The 15,517-nt window shown below is 52.0% G+C and overlaps 1 protein-coding gene across 2 annotated transcripts in view; it reads left to right on the forward strand.

Annotated features, from left to right (window-relative positions):
• Positions 1 to 15,517, forward strand: part of mmp17a (matrix metallopeptidase 17a) — a 125,897-nt gene that overhangs the window by 66,105 nt on the left and 44,275 nt on the right. For both annotated transcript variants that reach the window (XM_072518452.1, XM_072518531.1), the window contains exon 4: positions 11,721 to 12,004. In XM_072518452.1, the coding sequence (XP_072374553.1) occupies positions 11,721 to 12,004 (284 nt within the window). The remainder of the gene's footprint in view (positions 1 to 11,720; positions 12,005 to 15,517) is intronic.

The following is a 15,517-nucleotide window of genomic DNA, read 5'->3' on the forward strand; positions in this document are numbered from 1 at the left end:
GCGTACGGTGTGTTAGCTTTTATTGGTAGAGGGATTGAGTTTCGGAACCATGAGGTCATGTTGCAGCTGTACAAAACTCTGGTGCGGCCACATTTGGAGTATTGCGTGCAATTCTGGTCGCCGCATTATAGGAAGGATGTGGAAGCGTTGGAAAGGGTGCAGAGGAGATTTACCAGAATGTTGCCTGGTATGGAGGGAAGATCTTATGAGGAAAGGCTGAGGGACTTGAGGCTGTTTTCATTAGAGAGAAGAAGGTTAAGAGGTGACTTAATTGAGGCATACAAGATGATCAGAGGATTGGATAGGGTGGACAGTGAGAGCCTTTTTCCTCGGATGGTGATGTCTCGCACGAGGGGACATAGCTTTAAATTGAGGGGAGATAGATATAGGACAGATGTCAGAGGTAGGTTCTTTACTCAGAGAATAGTAAGGGCGTGGAATGCCCTGCCTGCAACAGTAGTGGACTCGCCAACACTAAGGGCATTCAAATGGTCATTGGATAGACATATGGATGATAAGGGAATAGTGTAGATGGGCTTTAGAGTGGTTTCACAGGTCGGCGTAACATCGAGGGCCGAAGGGCCTGTACTGCGCTGTAATGTTCTATGTTCAACCTTGGCTCAATAGATTGCAATCTTCTCTCTGAGTCATTGGCCACACCAATTGGACACGATCAATTGCCCCTTGGTGTCCAAAGGTTAAGTGAGGTTATGGGTTACAGGGATAGAGCGGGGGAGTGGACCTAGGTGGGGTGCTCTTTCAGAGAGTCAGTGCAGACTCGATGGGCCGAATGGCCTGCTTCTGCACTGTTGGGATTCTCTGATAACGGCCAATGATTGAAAGGTGGCTGCTGATGCCACAGAGATACCCAAGGACTGCAGCCGAAGGAGAGATCCAATCGCAGTCCTGACTCCACAGGGATGATAATTGAGGGGACCGCACGATGAGGCCTCGCTGCCTTGACGGCTCACGGTGGGTGAGGGGTGGGGTTGGGGGGGGATCACTGCAACACTCTCCTGGACGCCTTTCCCTTACTGCTGTTGTCTGCTGCGCAGTCCACAATGTGGCTCAGTCAGGACGGGGACCTATTGGAGGATGAAGGCAGCGGCGCTGCTCCAGAGGCTGCAGAGGATGATCCCAGTGCCGAGTCTGAGGAGGTGCCTGTACAGCCACAGGGCGAGGAGCGAGATCCCGAATTGAGGATGCTCACGGGAGGCAGGGAGACCGCGGAGTTGGTACTACTCCTGGCTCACCCCCCCCCCCCCCCCGCCCACCCACCTTGCTGCCAGCTGGATTGGAGGATGGCTGCCGAGTCTGATGCCCAGTTGAAGACCATGGCGTTCATCCTCTGCTCAGCAGGGCCTGTGTAGGCCCCGTCTCGGGCAGGGGGGTGGCAACGCCATGGCTGGGCACTCCTCAGCCATCACAGTCTCCTCGGGGGCTGTGGTCACTGGCAGAGGGGCAGAGGAGCTGCTGCCATCATCACGAGCGCCCGGGCAGGAGCCCCCAGATACCAGCTTCATGTTGACCTCCATCATGAGGTAGGTTTGGACTTCCCTGCCCACCTCAGTTCAGATGACAGCTCACCCGTGCCTCACCCCTGCCGAGGTCACTGCCAATGGGTGAGCTTGCAGGCCTGAACGCCAGAAAGCCCTGATTGAGACCCAGTCTCTCTCGGGGAGACGCCGCTCTCTCGGCGGAGAAAGCTGTGTGTACTGAGCTCCGAGCCACTGCAGAGCTCACAATCCGCAAGAGCCCCTCCGACGCTGAGACCCCAGCATGCAGAACCGCAGGGATTTCCTGTCGGGTCTTCACGTGCCTCCTGCTGGGCATCCAGCATCTGCCACCTAATGGGCACTTCAGGAAATCATCACCTGACTTGAGCTCAGCGTTGTCCTCGTCTCCAGCAATCCCTCCCAGTGCCGGCGCCCCGGGGGGGGGGGGGGGGGGGCTCTCTGCTTTCGCCAGCTCCTCGGGTGAGGGTCACGTACCTTCACCACTGTGCACCTATATGCACATTGGAACTGAGGTGCCCGTACCTGCGCTGGGTGGACGGTGCAGAGGGAGGATGTGACGCAGGTGGACCTGGCAGCTAAGCATCCTGGGAGGTCGGGGAGGGGTCCTTCTCGGGTCATGAGGACGATCCGCCTGAGGGAAAACAAAGTCAGCCTTGAACATTATCGCTGGTCTGGTTGATTCTCAGGGTGGACTTCTGGCTGAACAAAGACTTCTGAATGGACGAGTAACGGGGATTAGTGGATTTCACATTCAGCCTTACAGACGCTGCCCAGACCCTCTCCTAATCCCTCCCCGGTCCCTGCCTCTCTCTGACTGGTGGACCTGGTCTCACCTTCGCAGGCACCTGACTTCAGGGTAGAAGCTTAGGGACCCACGACCTGTCCGTCCTCGTTCCTGCGCCTTGTGACACCGCTTCTCTTGTAAGGCCAAACATGCTTTTATTAGTCTCCCCCTCAACACGTGGGAAAAGCCCAGCCTCCCCACTGCCCCTCCCAAACATGCTGCTTCATTTCCCCGTCACATTGCCGTGCCGCAGCTCGACATAGATGTCAGTCATGGTCTATCAAGGGACAAGGTTATGTGCCACACTGCACTCTGCATTTCACACTGGTGAACACCAACAGACGGCGCCTCCCAGGGGGCACCACTTCTCACCCTGGCAGAGAGCAGACGCTCATTAAATCTTTTCCTGGACTGGATCCAGGTGCTATGTCTGAGATCATGCCTGCTGTCCAGGCCTGCCACCTCGGTCCAGGGGCCTGCCACCTCCATCCAGGCCTGCCACCTCGGTCCAGGCCTGCCACCTCGGTCCAGGTCTGCCACCTCGGTCCAGGTCTGCCACCTCGGTCCAGGTCTGCCACCTCGGTCCAGGTCTGCCACCTCTATCCAGGGGTCTGCCACCTCCATCCAGGCCTGCCACCTCCGTCCAGGCCTGCCACCTCCATCCAGCCCTGCCACCTCCATCCAGCCCTGCCACCTCCGTCCAGGCCTGCCACCTCCATCCAGGCCTGCTACCTCGGTCCAAGGGCCTGCCACCTCCGTCCAGGCCTGCCACCTCCGTCCAGGCCTGCCACCTCCATCCAGGCCTGCCACCTCCGTCCAGGCCTGCCACCTCCGTCCAGGCCTGCCACATCCATCCAGGCCTGCCACCTCCGTCCAGGCCTGCCACCTCCGTCCAGGCCTGCCACCTCCATCCAGGCCTGCCACCTCGGTCCAGGGGCCTGCCACCTCCGTCCAGGCCTGCTACCTCGGTCCAGGGGCCTGCCACCTCCGTCCAGGCCTGCCACCTCCATCCAGGCCTGCCACCTCCGCCCAGGCCTGCCACCTCCATCCAGGGGCCTGCCACCTCCGTCCAGGCCTGCCACCTTCATCCAGGCCTGCCACCTCCGCCCAGGCCTGCCACCTCCATTCAGGGGCCTGCCACCTCCGTCCAGGCCTGCCACCTCCGTCCAGGCCTGCCACCTCCGTCCAGGCCTGCCACCTCCATTCAGGGGCCTGCCACCTCCGTCCAGGTCTGCCACCTCCGTCCAGGCCTGCCACCTCCATTCAGGGGCCTGCCACCTTGTCCAGGCCTGCCACCTCCGTCCAGGCCTGCCACCTCCGTCCAGGCCTGCCACCTCCGTCCAGGCCTCCTTTATCATGTGCGGTGTCCTCCCTTCACCCTCCCGTGGCAGCAAGACGATTGTGTCTGGCGATGACCACTCCCAGCGAAGCCTGCAGGCCCTCGTCAGAAAGGCAGGGGGCAGGCTGTCTCTGGGCATTCCTATCCCGCCTGTCATGGGCTCTGGTGTGGGTGACATACTGCGGCCAGTGACAGCACAATAACTGGGGCGATGAGTCAAACAATTAGATTCTTAATGCGGCTCCCTGAGGCTCTCGAACACAGACCCTGCCTTCAGGGAGCTCCGTGTCGCTCACCGCCTGCACCCTCCCTCGTCCCAGCACCGCTGGGAACATTTTGCAAATTGCTTGAGACTTGCTAGAGACTGAAGGAACAGTGACGTCAGCTGGCTGAAAGGCCCCATTGTGTGAAAGAACAGGCACTTCCGTTTCTATGGAAACAACCAGTCTAGAGAGATACTTTCTTAGCAAAAAATGTATTTCTCCAATAATGCCCCGATGCATTTGCGGGTAAGTTGGAAAATTGGCAGGCGAAGGTGTGGGAAATTCACACCAACTTATTTAAATGCATATCTCTCTCAAAATTGACAGACGGGCACTTCGGTCGAATTGATTGAATTATAAATTAGGTAAAACCAATCACAGATGAAAAGAAGGCGAGACTTTAAGACAATAATCTCCTTAAAAATCACTTGTCGGGATGGGAAAATCCATTCCGGAATCAATATATCACTTTTTGAAATCTATTTCTTTGCTGCTTGCTTTTGTCAAATCGGCATTTTACTTTTGTTTCGTAATTTTGTCCTCTGTATCATGATTTGAAGAATTACCACGATTTGTATTTTAAACTCAACCACTGTATTCGCTAAAGACAATCCGTCTGACCTAAGTTTGTATTGTAACCAAGAGTTTACCAGTGAACACTGAAGCTGACAATAAAGTTCAACGAAACTTTGCCAAAAAGCACAGCCTGAATCTCTGTTATTTGGGAACTAAGAAGGGATAACGCAGATCCAGGGCTCCGAATAGACACAGAGATCCATCAACCGCCCTCTTCTCCCCAGCACACTCCCTGGTCCCAGCACCCGCCCTCTCCTCCCCAGCACACTCCCTGGTCCCAGCACCCGCCCTCTTCTCACCAGCAGCACTGAGGCACACATGATGGGCCGAAGGGCCTCTTTTGGTGCTGTAAATACTCTGTGACTCTATAACTCAGTGCCATGGGAGGCACTGCAAGGGTGCCAGCCTTGCAGTGCAAAGGCTTCCAGGTCCCAGGGGGAGTGCCTGGGCACTACCCGGTCCTGTCCCCGACCACCCGGGACACTCTAATGACCTGCAAGACCATCCAAGGTCATGTCGACCAGTACCAAACGGCACACTGGTCAAAGAGGTAGGAGCGCCTGAAAGGAAGAGAGAGGGGTTTAGGGAGGGAATGTCAGAGCTTAGGGCCCAGGCAGCGGAAGGCATGGCCCCCAATGGTGGAGCGATGGGAATCAGGGGATTCGTAAGTGGCTGGAATTAGAGGAGCGTGGAGACCTCAGGAGGTCCTCGGGCAGGGGGAAGAGGTTGCAGTGATGCACGCAAGGCACAATTAAATAAACTACTCTCACAGCAGAGTGGGCAGCATGGTGGCATAGTGGTTAGCACTGCTGCCTCACAGCGCCAAGGACCTGGGTTCAATACCGGCTTCGGGTGACTGCGTGGGTTTCCTCCGGGTGCTCCAGTTTCCTCCCACACAAGATGTACCGGTTAGGTGGATTGGCTGTGATAAATTGCCCCCCCGTGTCCAGGGCTGTGCAGGTTATGTTACAGGGCTACGGGGGTAGGGAGGGGTTATTGGGTGAGTGGATATGGGTAGTGTGCTCGCGATGGGCCAAATGGCTTCCTTCTTCACTGTAGGGATTCTAATCCAACATAATGGCCCTCAAATAACGTTTTAGCTGCCATTGACATGAGCTTTAGTCGAAGGGTGGTGGGAGTCTGGAGCTCGTTGCCCGAGGTGGTGGTGGAGGCAGAGACCCTAAATTCTTTTTAAAAATACCTGGATCTGCACCTGAAGTGCTGTAAGATACAGGGCTGTGGACCGGGGGTGGGATTAGAAAGGGCAACTGGGTGTCCTTGGGCTGGCATGGACAAGATGGGCCGAGTCCCCTCCTTCTGTGCTGTAACTTGTCCATGGTTCTCTGATTCCAATTGCTGCTTGGCAGAATGTGGGAACATTTGGAAACCCCAAAAGCAAGAGGATCATTATTGAATGTCGGTTTTGAGATGAGGGTGCTAGGATCGTGTTAGGATATTCTTCGAGCCACTACTGACCACTCTGAAGAGCAAGGTGCGTCAATCTTCACTGCACTAAATACTGATAAATGATTGCTTCGAAACAAACAAAGAATTGTCCTTTAGTTATCTGCGGTTTTATTTACTGATTAAGCTTTCAGCAGTGATATCGGGAACCCACGCACTTTAGTAAATGTCAAGATGTTCGAGGTAACTGGCAGCGGATTCTTCTTCAAAGGGGCTGAGAAGATGTTTACTCTGACCTGGACTTTAAGCCACGTTTATTGTTGTTGGAAGAGGAGGAGGCTGTCTAACCCCTCGAGCCTGGTGACCTCCATTCAATTCCGAAATGCCTGATCTGTAACTCAAATCTGTTTACCCACCTTTCTTTCCCTATCCCTCGGTATCCTCACCCAGTAAGCAGCTACCCATCAATCAGAAAAATTGACTCCCAGACTCAGCAGAGTTTTGAGGGAGCATGTTCCAAATTTCCCACGACCCTTTTTAAAACATACAACATAGAAAATACAGCACAGAACAGGCCCTTCGGCCCACGATGTTGTGCCGAACTTTTGTCCTAGATTAAGAACAAATGAATCTACACCCCATCATTCTACCGTAATCCATGTACCTATCCAATAGCCGCTTGAAGGTCCCTAATGTTTCCGACTCAACTACTTCCACAGGCAGTGCATTCCATGCCCCCACTACTCTGGGTAAAGAACCTACCTGTGACATCACCCCCTATATCTTCCACCATTCACCTTAAATTTATGTCCCCTTGTAATGGTTTGTTCCGCCCGGGGAAAAAGTCTCTGACTGTCTACTCTATCTATTCCCCTGATCATCTTATAAACCTCTATCAAGTCTCCCCTCATCCTTCTCCGTTCTAATGAGAAAAGGCCCCTAAACCCTCAACCTTTCCTCGTAAGACTAGAGGACTGGGAAATCTTTAGGGGGCAACAGAAAGCTACTAAAAAAGCTATAAAGAAGAGTAAGATAGATTATGAGAGTAAACTTGTTCAGAATATAAAAACAGACAGTAAAGGTTTCTACAAACATATAAACAAAAAAGAGTGGCTAAGGTAAATATTGGTCCTTTAGAGGATAAGAAGGGAGATTTAATAATTGGGGATGAGGAAATGGCTGAGGAACTGAACAGGTTTTTTGGGTCGGTCTTCACAGTGGAAGACACACATAACATGCCAGTGACTGATGGAAATGAAGCAATGACAGGTGAGGACCTTGAGAGGATTGTTATCACTAAGGAGGTAGTGATGGGCAAGCTAATGGGGCTAAAGGTAGACAAGTCTCCTGGCCCTGATGGAATGCATCCCAGAGTGCTAAAAGAGATGGCTAGGGAAATTGCAAATGCACTAGTGATAATTTACCAAAATTCACTAGACTCTGGGGTGGTCCCGGCGGATTGGAAATTAGCAAACGTGGCACCACTGTTTAAAAAAGGAGGTAGGCAGAAAGCGGGTAATTATAGGCCAGTGAGCTTAACTTCGGTAGTAGGGAAGATGCTGGAATCTATCATCAAGGAAGAAATAGCGAGGCATCTGGATGGAAATTGTCCCATTGGGCAGACGCAGCATGGGTTCATAAAGGGCAGGTCGTGCCTAACTAATTTAGTGAAATTCTTTGAGGACATTACCAGTGCGGTAGATAACGGGGAGCCAATGGATGTCGTATATCTGGATTTCCAGAAAGCCTTTGACAAGGTGCCACACAAAAGGTTGCTGCATAAGATAAAGATGCATGGCATTAAGGGTAAAGTAGTAGCATGGATAGAGGATTGGTTAATTAATAGAAAGCAAAGAGTTGGGATTATTGGGTGTATCTCTGGTTGGCAATCGGTAGCTAGTGGTGTCCCTCAGGGATCAGTGTTGGGCCCACAATTGTTCACAATTTACATAGATGATTTGGAGTTAGGGACCAAGGGCAATGTGTCCAAGTTTGCAGACGACACTAAGATGAGTGGTAAAGTAAAAAGTGCAGAGGATACTGGAAGTCTGCAGAGGGATGTGGATAGGCTAAGTGAATGGGCTAGGGTCTGGCAGATGGAATACAATGTTGACAAATGTGAGGTTATCCATTTTGGTAGGAATAACAGCAAAAGAGATTATTATTTAAATGATAAAATATTAAAACATGCTGCTGTGCAGAGAGACCTGGGTGTGCTAGTGCATGAGCCACAAAAAGTTGGTTTAGAGGTGCAACAGGTGATTAAGAAGGCAAATGGAATTTTGTCCTTAATTGCTAGAGGGACGGAGTTTAAGACTAGGGAGGTTATGCTGCAATTGTATAAGGTGTTAGTGAGGCCACACCTGGAGTAGTGTGTTCAGTTTTGGTCTCCTTACTTGAGAAAGGATGTACTGGCACTGGAGGGTGTGCAGAGGAGATTCACTAGGTTAATCCCAGAGCTGAAGGGGTTGGATTCTGAGGAGAGGTTGAGTAGACTGGGACTGTGCTCGTTGGAATTTAGAAGGATGGGGGGGGACCTTATAGAAACATATAAAATTATGAAGGGAATAAATAGGATAGATACGGGCAGGTTGTTTCCACTGGCGGGTGAAAGCAGAACTAGGGGGCATAGCCTCAAAATAAGGGGAAGTAGATTTAGGACTGAGTTTAGGAGGAACCTTTTCACCCAAAGGGTTGTGAATCTATGGAATTCCTTGCCCAGTGAAGCAGTAGAGGCTCCTTCATTAAATGTTTTTAAGATAAAGATAGATAGTTTTTTGAAGAATAAAGGGGTTAAGGGTTATGGTGTTCGGGCCGGAAAGTGGAGCTGAGTCCACAAAAGATCAGCCATGATCTCATTGAATGGTGGAGCAGGCTCGAGGGGCCAGATGGCCTATTCCTGCTCCTAGTTCTTATGTTCTTATTATGTTCTTAAGACCTACTCTCCATTCCAGACAACATCCTGGTAAATCTTCTTTGCCCCTTTTCCAAAGCTTTCACATCCTTCTTAAAATGAGGCGACCAGAACTGCACTCAGTACTCCAAATGTGGCCTTACCAAGGTTTTGTACAGCTGCATCATCACCTCACGGCTCTTAAATTCAATCCCTCTGCTAATTAACGCTAGCACACCACAGGCCTTCTTCACAGCTCCATCCACTTGAGTGGCAACTTTCAAAGATCTATGAACATAGACCCCAAGATCTCTCTGCTCCTCCACATTGCCAAGAACCCTACCGTTAACCCTGTATTCCGCATTCACATTTGTCCTTCCAAAATGGGCAACCTCACACTTTTCAGGGTTAAACTCCATCTGCCACTTCTCAGCCCAGCTCTGCATCCTATCTATGTCTCTTTGCTGCCGACAACAGCCCTCCACAACTCCACCAATCTTCGTATCGTCTTCAAATTTACTGACCCACACTTCAACTCCCTCATCCAAGTCATTAATGAAAATCACAAACAGCAGAGGACCCAGAACTGATCCCTGCGGTACGCCACCGGTAACTGGGCTCCAGGCTGAATATTTGCCATCCATCACCACTCTCTGACTTCTATCGGTTAGCCAGTTCGTTATCCAACTGGCCAAATTTCCCACTATCCCATGCCTCCTTACTTTCTGCATAAGCCTACCATGGGGAACCTTAGCAAATGCCTTACTAAAATCCATGTACACTACATCCACTGCTTTATCTTCATCCATGTGCTTGGTCACCTCCTCAAAGAATTCAATAAGACTTGTAAGGCAAGACCTACCCCTCACAAATGAGGATGAGGATTGTGTGAGGACTTTTGTGTGAGGATTTGCTTCCTGACATCACCCTGGCTGCAATTTTACATCAGAGGTCACAATTTCTGTGATTGGTTCAAACGCGTTTCCCTCCCATTTACCCAATCAAAGGAACATCCTCTCCTTGTTCTACTTTACGCTGCGAAGCAGCTCAATTAAAGGAAATGCGAAGGAAAATATTTCTGGGAGGGCCACCCGGGTCCTGAATCATAATGGCCGACGTGCCCTCGACCGCCTGGAACCCGCTGCTGGCTCGCCCTCCGGGACTTTGCACAACCCTCACACAATTGGTGAAAGTGCCCGAGGTTTCCTGAGGAAAATGTTTTAATCCAGTCCGTGATTACAATCAGGAGGGTTCAACCTGAGGGTTGGGGGGGGGTGGGGGGGCTTCCAAACGGTTCCAAACGGAAATTGGAAAAAAACAGCCAAAGGGGAAAGATCTAGCAGAGTGCAGGGAAAAGAAGGAGGGAATGGCATTCGGTGGTTTGACACTGGCGAGAGCCAGCACCGATACGCCAGGCCGAACGGACTTGTCCGGTGCTGGAGCAGTTCTGTGATTTTCTGCGTGCGTTGCCAGGCAGGCGACCGAAGCACAGATTCGCGGCCGAACACAATCTCTCCTCACCTGATGCCCAGACTTGTATCTCTCTTCACTCATTTTCACTGACAACAGGAGTGATAATCATCCCCACGGGCCAACAGCGTCAGGACAGAACACAAAACCTCAGATATTGCCCTGTCTGCGATTGGCTAATTCTGCACCGGAACGGGACAAGATCCATATCCCCCTCCCATCCTGAATGGGTCTTTTGTTCAGTGAGAATCATACAGCACAGAAGGAGGCCATTCGGCCCACCATGGCCGTGCTAGCTCGTTGAAACAGAGATCCAGTCAGTCCCACTCCCTGCTCTCTCCCGTGACCCTGCAAACGTCTACTTTCCCAGGAGTTATTGAGCGCCATTTGGAAAGTTCCCCTGGAATCTGCTTCCACTGCACTTTTGTGCAGCACCTTCCATTCTACAACGAGCCGTGGCATCAAAAACAACTTCCTCATCTCCCCACTCTGGCTCTTTTGTGAATGCTCTTCAACCTGTGGTCCTCAAGACACCCCCCGCCCCCCACCCCCCACCCCCACACTCAGGGTTTCTCCTTTTGTACCCTCACAATTCTGAACGTCTCAATTAGATCTCCCCTTAACCACCTCTGCTGGCTCTGCTGGAAGAACAACTACTCCAGTTTCTTCCGTCTCCCCACATGACTGGGAATAAACTGGGATTGTCCTCCCTAGAGCGACGGAGGCTGAGGGGCGACCTGATAGAAGTTTATAAAACTATTGGGGGCGTAGATAGGGTGAACAGTTGGAGGCTTTTTCCCAGGGCGGAAATGACAATTACAAGGAGGCACAAGTTCAAGGTGAGGGGGGAAAGGTTCAGTGGAGATGTGCGGGGGGAAGGTTTTTACACAGAGGGTGGTGGTGGCCTGGAATGCACGGCCAAGTGAGGTGGTCGAGGCAGATACGTTCGCGACCTTTAAGACTTATCTGGATAGGCACATGAGCAGACGGGGTATAGAAGAATACAGGAGGTTGGTCAAGATAGGACACGTGATCGGCGCAGGCTTGGGGGCCGAAGGGCCTGTTCCTGTGCTGTATTGCTCTTTGTTCTTTGACCCCCACCTTGGATAAGCCTCCTCTTTGCCCTCTCCGAGGCTCCTCACTCAGCGGGAAAAATTGGGACAGAAATCCATGACTGCTTTTTGAAATCAATGTTATCAGCTAATATCATGTGGGGCCAGTCGCCGTGCGCAGTGATGAATGGTCAGTGTTGGCCTGTCTGCCCTCTGACAAAGCAGCCGCAGATATAAGTTATTGACGCGTTAATCTTAATGCAAATGCCAGTTTCTAAAAGCATTATCACTTTTCAGCTGAAGCTTGAAAGGCAAAGTATCACACTGCGATTCCATTAATGTTAACAAGTGATTCAGTGCATTTTTATCACTAATTAGCAGGGTCGGGGCCGAGGTTTACAGCTTGTCTTTATCACCTGCAGAGTCAGGACATTTCCCAAGGCCTCCCGACTGAGCCGCGACACCATCCGCGCCCTCATGTATTACGCCCTGAAGGTTTGGAGTGACATCGCGCCTCTCAACTTCCACGAGGTGGCGGGGAACAACGCGGATATCCTGATTGATTTCCCAAGGTCGAATCATGAAGACCATTACCCCTTCGATGGGCCAGGGGGTACCGTCGCACATGCCTTCTTCCCCGGAGACAATCCAATCGCGGGAGATGTCCATTTCGATGATGATGAAGCTTGGACATTCCGGTCTGCAGGTATTTCCAACTGTGGGAGCTGGCGGTACGCGATATTCTTTTGGGTGTCTGTGCGCGGCTCAGTGGGGAATATTTAGTCATCCCAGTCAGAGTGACCATAGGGACAAGGTTCCACTCCAGAGAGGGGACCAGGAACTCCAGACTAATACTGGTGCTAGTACCGAGGGTTAAGGTCACTCTGTCCGAGGGTCAGTACCGAGGGTTAAGGTCACTCTGTCCGAGGGTCAGTAATGAGGGTTAGGGTCACTCTGTCCGAGGGTCAGTAACGAGGGTTAGGGTCACTCTGTCCGAGGGTCAGTACCGAGGGTTAAGGTCACTCTGTCCGAGGGTCAGTACCGAGGGTTAAGGTCACTCTGTCCGAGGGTCAGTAATGAGGGTTAGGGTCACTCTGTCCGAGGGTCAATACCGAGGGTTAAGGTCACTCTGTCCGAGGGTCAGTAACGAGGGTTAGGGACACTCTGTCCGAGGGTCAGTAATGAGGGTTAGGGTGACTCTGTCCGAGGGTCAGTAACGAGGGTTAGGGTCACTCTGTCCAAGGGTCAGGACCGAGGGTTTGGGTCACTCTGTCCGAGGGTCAGTACCAAGGGTTCGGGTCGCTCTGTCCGAGGGTCAGTACCGAGGGTTAGGGTCACTCTGTCCGAGGGTCAGTACCGAGGGTTAGGGTCACTCTGTCCGAGGGTCAGTACCGAGGGTTAGGGTCACTCTGTCCGAGGGTCAATACCAAGGGTTCTGGTCACTCTGTCTGAGGGTCAGTACCGAGGGTTAGGGTCACTCTGTCCGAGGGTCAGTACCGAGGGTTAGGGTCACTCTGTCCGAGGGTCAATACCAAGGGTTAGGGTCACTCTGTCCGAGGGTCAGTACCGAGGGTTAGGATCACTCTGTCCAAGGGTCAGTAATGAGGGTTAGGGTCACTCTGTCCGAGGGTCAGTACCGAGGGTTAGGATCACTCTGTCCAAGGGTCAGTAATGAGGGTTAGGGTCACTCTGTCCGAGGGTCAATACCAAGGGTTAGGGTCACTCTGTCCGAGGGTCAGTACTGAGGGAGTGCTGTACTGTCAGAGGGTCAGTACTGAGGGAGCGCTGCACTGTCAAAGGGTCAGTACGGATGGAATGCCGCACTGTCAGAGGGTCAGTACTGAGGGAGTGCTGTACTGTCAGAGGGTCAGTACTGAGGGAGTGCTGCACTGTCAGAGGGGCAGTACTGAGGGAGTGCTGTACTGTCAGAGGGTCAGTACTGAGGGAGTGCTGCACTGTCAGAGGGTCAGTACTGAGGGAGTGCTGCACTGTCAGAGGGGCAGTACTGAGGGAGTGCTGTACTGTCAGAGGGTCAGTACTGAGGGAGTGCTGCACTGTCAGAGGGTCAGTACTGAGGGAGTGCTGCACTGTCAGAGGGTCAGGACTGAGGGAGTGCCGCACTGTCAGAGGGTCAGTACTGAGGGAGTGCTGCACTGTCAGAGGGTCAGGACTGAGGGAGTGCTGCACTGTCAGAGGGTCAGGACTGAGGGAGTGCGCACTGTCAGAGGGTCAGTACTGAGGGAGTGCTGCACTGTCAGAGGGGCAGGACTAAGGGAGTGCTGCACTGTCAGAGGGTCAGTACTGAGGGAGTGCTGCACTGTCAGAGGGTCAGTACTGAGGGAGTGCTGCACTGTCAGAGGGTCAGTACTGAGGGAGTGCCGCACTGTCAGAGGGTCAGTACTGAGGGAGTGCTGCATTGTCAGAGGGTCAGTACTGAGGGAGTGCTGCACGGTCAGAGGGTCAGTACTGAGGGAGCGCTGCACTGTCGGAGGGTCAGTACTGAGGGAGTGCCGCACTGTCAGAGAGTCAGTACTGAGGGAGTGCTGCACTGTCAGAGGGTCAGTACTGAGGGAGTGCTGCACGGTCAGAGGGTCAGTACTGAGGGAGCGCTGCACTGTCGGAGGGTCAGTACTGAGGGAGTGCCGCACTGTCAGAGAGTCAGTACTGAGGGAATGCCGCACTGTCAGAGGGTCAGTACTGAGGGAGTGCTGCACTGTCAGAGGGTCAGTACTGAGGGAGTGCCGCACTGTCAGAGGGTCAGTACTGAGGGAGTGCCGCACTGTCAGAGGGTCAGTACTGAGGGAATGCCGCACTGTGGGAGGGTTGTAATGTTCTCCTCAGAACTGAGAAAGTTAAGGGCAGAATAAGGAGAAACTGTTGCAATGGGTGAGTTACTGAGCAGAGGTTTTGGAGTTGATGTGGGTGGTAGAAGGAGTCGAAGTGCTGTGAGGGGAACCACTTTCTTACTCAGCGCCTTGAGCTATTGCAATCTGGAATCCACTGTCTGATAGGATGGGACAAGCAGGTTCAATAATAACTTTCAAAGGAGAAGTGAAATGAAATGAAATGAAAATAGCTTGTCACAAGTAGGCTTCAATGAAATTACTGTGAAAAGCCCCCATTCGCCACATTCCGGCACCTGTTCAGGGGGGCTGGAGAAATGCTTGTAGGATTAGAAATGAGCGATGGGGAGGAGGCGGGGGAGAGTGAGAGTCAGTCGCTAGCTCTTGTATAGCCACCTGCTGTGTGTCATTCGATGACTCGGATTCTATCATCTACACTCCAGCACTGCTTTTTAAATAATAATAACAATAATAATCTTTATTATTGTCACAGGTAGGTTGACATTAACACTGCAATGAAGTTACTGTGAAAAGCCCCTAGTCGCCACATTCCGGCGCCTGTTCGGGTACACGGAGGGAGAATTCAGAATGTCCAATTCACCTAACCTGCACGTCTTTGGGGACTTGTGGGAGGAAACCGGAGCACCCGGAGGAAACCCACGCAGACACGGGGAGAACGTGCAAACTCCGCACAGACAGTGACCCAAGCCGGGAATTGAACCTGGGAGCCTGGAGCTGTGAAGCCACAGTGCTAACCACTATGCTACCATGCTGCCCACATGGTTTTAGTATCGGTAGTTTGAATGATTATTGCTGTGGAAGGTCAGAGGTGAAGGAGAAGCTGCTCAATACAGGTTGGCATCAACTGTTAGTTCCCAAAGAACATAGAACATTACAGCGCAGGACAGGCCCTTCGGCCCTCGATGTTATGCCGACCTGTGAAACCACTCTAAAGCCCATCTACACTATTCCCTTATCGTCCATATGTCTATCCAATGACCATTTGAATGTCCTTAGTGTTGGCGAGTCCACTACTGTTGCAGGTAGGGCATTCCACACCCTTACTACTCTCTGACTAAAGAACTTACCTCTGACATCTGTCTTATATCTATCTCCCCTCAATTTAAAGCTATGTCCCCTCGTGCTAGACATCACCATCCGAGGAAAAAGGCTCTCACTGTCCAGCCTATCCAATCCTCTGATCATCTTGTATGCCTCAATTAAGTCACCTCTTAACTTTCTTCTCTCTATGTACATGGACACCGAGATCTCTCTGCTCATCCACACTGCCAAGAATCTTACCATTAGCCCAGCACTCTGTCTTCCTGTTATTCCTTCCAAAATGAATCACCTCACACTTTTCTGCATTTAACTCC

Source organism: Scyliorhinus torazame, chromosome 1, assembly GCF_047496885.1.
Source record: "Scyliorhinus torazame isolate Kashiwa2021f chromosome 1, sScyTor2.1, whole genome shotgun sequence".
NCBI lineage: Eukaryota > Metazoa > Chordata > Chondrichthyes > Carcharhiniformes > Scyliorhinidae > Scyliorhinus > Scyliorhinus torazame.